The 5,809-nt window shown below is 46.3% G+C and overlaps 1 protein-coding gene across 1 annotated transcript; it reads right to left on the bottom strand.

The window, feature by feature from the left end:
* Positions 1-2,397: 2,397 nt before the first annotated feature.
* Positions 2,398-5,532, bottom strand: Btg1 (BTG anti-proliferation factor 1). Its single transcript, XM_048358360.1, has 2 exons — positions 5,044-5,532; positions 2,398-3,742 (listed from the first exon to the last, which is right to left on the bottom strand). The coding sequence occupies exons 1-2, from the start codon at positions 5,189-5,191 to the stop codon at positions 3,375-3,377; spliced, it is 516 nt and encodes a 171-aa protein (XP_048214317.1). The 5' UTR covers positions 5,192-5,532; the 3' UTR covers positions 2,398-3,374.
* Positions 5,533-5,809: the final 277 nt, after the last annotated feature.

The following is a 5,809-nucleotide window of genomic DNA, read 5'->3' as shown; positions in this document are numbered from 1 at the left end:
GAAAGGGGTGAGAAAATACTTTTCATCAATATTCAAAGACAAAGGAGTCTCAGAAATTTAACAAACACAGGAGAAAAGTCTACTACGTTTCATCCTAAGATTAAGAGACCTGGAAATGAATATCTAGCCATGAAACCCTAGACCTCAGTACTGCTTGTGATTTGAAGGCCAGTGTATTTCTACACCTACAGAAAACAAAACTACTTGCAATGTGGTTGACTCAAGAACATAATTTGTGCAAAATGTAAGACAAAGTCCATGGTACGGTGGTCTTTCTGGTTTATCATTAGATAAATATTTCAAATAAATGTAAGGACGACTCCCATTCCAGAAAATAACCACACTCTCCTTAATAATTATCATTTGGATTGTACTCCACTTCAAACCCTCTTGTCAGCATTACAGAGCAAGAAACTACCTACATTTGAAGGAAAGTTATCTTCAAACCACCTGTTTAAAACTCAACACCCTTCTTCAAACATTGCCAGTCCTAACTCTGAGTTCCAAAAGCAACTAATAATTTTCAAAAGTAATCGTCTTTTAAGATTTCCAATAAACTCTATCTTGACTGAGTGCGAAACCTTTTACAATCATACCACTATTATATGTGTGTTTTAACATTGAAGAAAGAAAAAAAAAGCTGGTATAAGTGACTGCACGTGGCTGTCTGGCACATACCTGGCATGTGTGAATAACATAGCAGACAGACACTCAAAGGGTATTTTTTTTGGGGGGGGGGTCAAAATTAGCTAAGCAAAACACTCCATAGAAGTGAACAAGAAGCACCAAACAGCTACTGTACTGCAGAATGAAAAGTTGGCTTAACTGCCTTGGGGATGGTAAGGTTCAAGTCACAGGAAACAGCTGGATGCTAGGTCTGTTGATGTTTTGCATACCTTAGAGGATGTTTGCATGCCTTGAAGAGGACCTCCATAGCTCTTCGCAGGCCAGCAATCAGCTGAATTCTAAAATGCCTCTTTATATTAACTTCTCACCAAGTTCTTCTAAAGTAGTACACCAAAGTTTTTGATGTGAAGATCTTCAACACAAATTTTAGGTACTCAAATATAGCCCTAAACTGCCTGAAATTCATCCTCATTTTGTCTTGCTTTCCAAGATTCAGTATTCAAAGCCTTACCAGTACAGCAGCTTCAAAAGAATTACCAGATGGCATACAGTTGGTCAGCAAAGGAGTGCGATGTTTTAAAAAGTATACTACTGGTTGTTTTATCATAAGGTCATTTAAAAGAGGCTTTTTACAGAAAGGGCTTAAAAATAAAAAGCATAATTGGCAAGAGCAATCCATGTGTTATGCTTATGAGAATTTCAACTCCCAGCTGAATGGTGGCATGAGCCTGTAATCTTAGCACTCTAGAGGCTGTTAGGAAGAATAAGAGTTCCAGACCAGCCTAGGCTACACATAGAAATTCCCTGTTCTCAAGATAAAAGCAAAATGGTGAATCAAATTCCCAAGAATAACCTGGGGATAATGGAATCAAGTAATAGCTATATGTGTATTCTTAAATATCTGGTATATTTCTGTTGTCCACCAAAATCAGGAAACAAATCTTAACACACAGAAAAAGTCCTCACATTTATTGGGGCTTACTTACTTCAAATAATTCCTGACTTTAAAGTGCATGATATATTCCCAACGTGAATGTTTAAATGTATTACCCTTTCCCCAAAGCAACTTATTTAACTGTAAAGAAAGTCAAATTTTTCCACTTTCAATATCAATGAAAGTGTATTTGTTTTCCTCCCCAACCAGAGGAATTGCCATTATTATATGGCATATGGGAGTTAACTCATCTACACTACAGCATTCCCAAAAGGTATCTTGCCTGGAGTCTGAAAATGAGAATATTTGAGAATAAAAGTTCATCAACATACCTTTAGTTGAATTCCAGCTTAAGGGATTTTTATGTAAATCTTGTGGGTGATGGAAAGCAAAAAGCAACCAATCTCTCTGCAGTGATTAGCCTGTTCTTTAAGACTCTGGGTCACCTGCCCCGGGGTTTTCTAATTGAACATGGAATCCATGGGGTAAAAAGATAATTATTTCACAAAGGTGGGCCAGAGTGGAACATTTCTATCTTCACTTCAACAAGGAAGCAATGGAACATAATCCTTTCGTTAGGCTTTTTATAGATATTACCTTTTGTCTCTTATCCACATTTCAGGAGATAAGCCTGTGAATGTGTCCATGTTTTCACAGTAGAGTTTAAAAAATAATGTTCCTCCTGTTTCCTCTAACTCCTATTTATACACGGACTATCTTCGCTGCTCAGCAAGTGTTTTTTCAGGGTGACCAGTGTGCAACTGACATTCACAAAGCCTAGAGATCCTAAGAAAAATACTTTGGGCTAAACCTCTACAATCATGACAAGAGATTGATTAAAATGCCAAGATAAGAAACAATTTATTATAGAGAGAAGAAAAATTTCTCATCCAAAATATAGAAATCTGTACAACTTTGCCACAATCAATATACATGAACTGTACAAATTTACACCAGTTCATAATTTACCAAATAAAAGATGACTAACAAAGTTCACAAAATAGATGGTGGTTTGTGGAAAAGACTTTTACCCAATTAAGTACAAGGAAAGTTACAAACCAGACCTCCACTTTCTAAAAATAAGAAGTTTACTCAGTCTTAGAAAACTACAAGCTAGCAAATGTACAGAGAGCTGGCTGGTGCTAACACCACAGTTGAGACAGTGTCTTTAATTGTTTTTTAAGGATCTTTTTAAAAGCCTGTTGCCAAGGCAGATTCTGGTCACTTGCTACTTTCAAAGCCAAAAACACAATACAAGGTCTGACCATTTCCCCAGGTCATGCTTACTAGTAGTTTGTCTTTATGTACATTTATACATATTTAAGTGCTAGGTAAAAGTCTTGTCATAAAATTTCCAGTACTACCATGTTTAAAACGTTGAGTTTTCCTACTGAGCTGCCAAAAAGATTACTGATAACAATTTCAAGTGTAAGAGTGCAAATTCCTCTGCAAGATCTACTGCAGAGAAGGGTTCTTAGAAATACAGATTTTCCTTAAAGGGACTGATGTCAAAATTTAGGTAATAATGTCTGGGAGAAACAGAAACCATCCTAGGACTTCACTCCCTAGCAAATAAAGTGATCATTTTACTTGGACTCACAGGCTATTAAATCATTGAAAGGTACTGTCCAAACTATGGCACTGTTACTTAAAAACTTTTTTTCTTTTTTTTTTTTACCATTCTATCTTGTGCCAGATCTTCACAGCTGTGACATGGTTTTAAATCCATAATCCATCCCCAAGAGGAGCCCACCCAAAGCAAAAAATCAAATTTATCCATCCATTATAAGATGATCCATCCATAGACTATATCTTAACCCGATACAGTCATCATATTGTAGTTTTTGGAAGGGCTTGTTCTGCCCAAGAGCAGTTCCTCCTTACAGCTGATTCTGCTGTCTACCATTTGCACGTTGGAGCTGTTTTGAGTGCTACCTCCTGCTGGCGAGGCTTCATACAGCACGCAGATGGAGCCATCCTCTCCGATTCTGTAGGACACTTCGTAGGGGTCAACCCAGAGTGTGAGTTCACTTGGAAGAAGCCTGAACAGCTCCTGACTGCTCAGTCCAATGCGCTGGGCTGCCTGTCCAATCAGAGGATCCATTTTATGGTTGATGCGAATACAACGGTAACCTGATCCCTTGCACGGCTTTTCTGGGAACCAGTGATGTTTGTAATGTTCTACAGAAGAAAAGAACAGACACGCAAGGCTTAAAGATGGGTACGGTTAGCTCCAGCGTCCTTTTTCTTCTTCCTGCAGACTCCTTGGAGGAGCCAGAATGCGAGGTACCAACTTCTCCCCACCCCACCCCACCAAAATGTCCAAGGTTGCATTCGCTGGGTGCATGCAGAGAAGTGTGAGGCTGGAGGGAATCTAGAAATAACACGGTAGTGGGAGACAAGCACACCATCACTACACCACGACCGCTGCTGCGCTCCAGGAACCAACTGGTTGAGCCGCCAAAACAGGAAAGACGCGCGCAGCCGGGCCGGGCCTGGCCGGGCCGGGCCAGGGGAGAGCAGAGGGCATTGGCGGCCAGGCAGGGCGGGAGTCTGTTTACTTTCACCACCCCACCCCAGTGGCACACAATGGAGTTTATAGCTTTGCAGGAGAGAAGCGCCACCGGACTGTTAACTCCGAAGGGGGGGGGGTTAGAAAAAAAAAAGCCCAAGAAATCCTAAACCTAGCTCTGGGACAGGGGCTGTAAGGGTAACCGGTGACAAATCCGATGATTAATGAGCAAGCGAGGCAGGAGGTGCTGAGAGGAGGCACGTCGGTCTCGAACTGCCTCCCGGGCACCCACACGACACGACGTTCCCACCCCGGGGACCCGACGGCCGAGCCTCGCAACGGTTGGGAGGATTTGGGGGGAGGGGACATCTAACCAACCCCAACCCCACACCCCAAGGCTCCTTTGTTCCCCAATCCGCTGACGGTCCCCGGACCCTAGGCTCCCTTCTCCCTTCGTCTCGGTTAGCTTTAGTTTTTCTTTGTTGTGCGTCTGTTTTTGTTGTTGTTGTTATTATTGTTGCTTCTTCTTCTCCCGTCCCCCATCTCCAGCTGGAGAAGAAAATAGTGGGGGGTGGGGGGTGCGCCCAACCCCCAAACCCCGGTCGGGTCGCGCCCGTTAGCGGCCGCCCAGCGCAGTCCCGAGGAGGGATCCGAGCGTGGCCAGCTCTCCAGGAAGGGGGGGGGGGGGCTTCCAAGGCTCCCGAGACTCCCGGGGCCCCGACGGATCAGCCTCGGCCCAGGCGTTGAGACTCGGGTCTCCCCCACGTCCCTGTCCGAGGCGCGCTCGATTCCCGATCCCCGCACCGTCTAACCGGGACCCGACTTTCCCGAGGCGCCCGATCCCCTACCCCGCACCGTCCAGCCAACCCTCCCCTCCGGAGGCGCTCGATCCCCGCACCGTCCGGCCGTCCCTCCCCTCCCGAGGCCCTCGATCCGACTCGACCCGCACCGTCCAGCCGCGACTCCTTACCTGCCAGTAGCTCCTGCAGGCTCTGGCTGAAGGTCTGCAGCTGTCGCTCGCTCGTGAGCCCCTTGGTGCGGAGGAACTTGGAGATGAAGGACACGGCGGCGGCGATCTCGCCTATCATGGTGGCAGCCCGAGTGTAGAAGGGATGCATGGGGGCGGCGGGCAGGGGCGGCCCGGGGCGGCCGGGGCTCGGCGGTGCGGCCCCGACGGCGGAGCGGCCACCCCGGGCTCCCTCACAGACCAGACGGCTGAGAGGGAAAAGAAGAGGGGTAAGAGGACCGGACGACGGCTACTTTTCCCCCCTCTTTCTTTAGAGCTTTTTTTTTTCTTTTTTCTTTTTTTTAGAAAAAAAGTTATTTTCGAGACAGGAGGCGGCAGGAGAGAGACAGAGACGAGCGATGGCGGCCTGGTCACATCGCTCGGACCTCCCCAGCCGCCTCCGCCTCCAGCTCGGTAGCCTCCGAAGATCCCGAGAGTTGCATTTCCAGCTCCGAGGGGCGAAGAGGTACCGCCGCCGTGCAGCACGTTTTATAGCACCGAGGAAAGGAAGTGGCGTACCTGGAGCGTGACGCTCGACCTCAGCCAATCCGGAGATCGCACCATTGTGACGCCAGCAGATTCGGAGCCCGAGGGGGCGGGAAAAAAGATCCAGGGAGGGGGCGGGTCCAGACAGCGAGGAAGAGAGGGAGGAGCTGACGTAATCCGCTTGTAAACAAATAAACCCCCCGAGTGGCGGCGACGACCAGCAAAGGAGGAAACGGAGGGTGCG

The sequence above is a fragment of the Perognathus longimembris genome, chromosome 1, assembly GCF_023159225.1.
Source record: "Perognathus longimembris pacificus isolate PPM17 chromosome 1, ASM2315922v1, whole genome shotgun sequence".
NCBI classification, from domain to species: Eukaryota; Metazoa; Chordata; class Mammalia; order Rodentia; family Heteromyidae; genus Perognathus; species Perognathus longimembris.
Note: the sequence above shows the minus strand (reverse complement) of the source record. Positions and strands in the feature narration are given on the sequence as shown.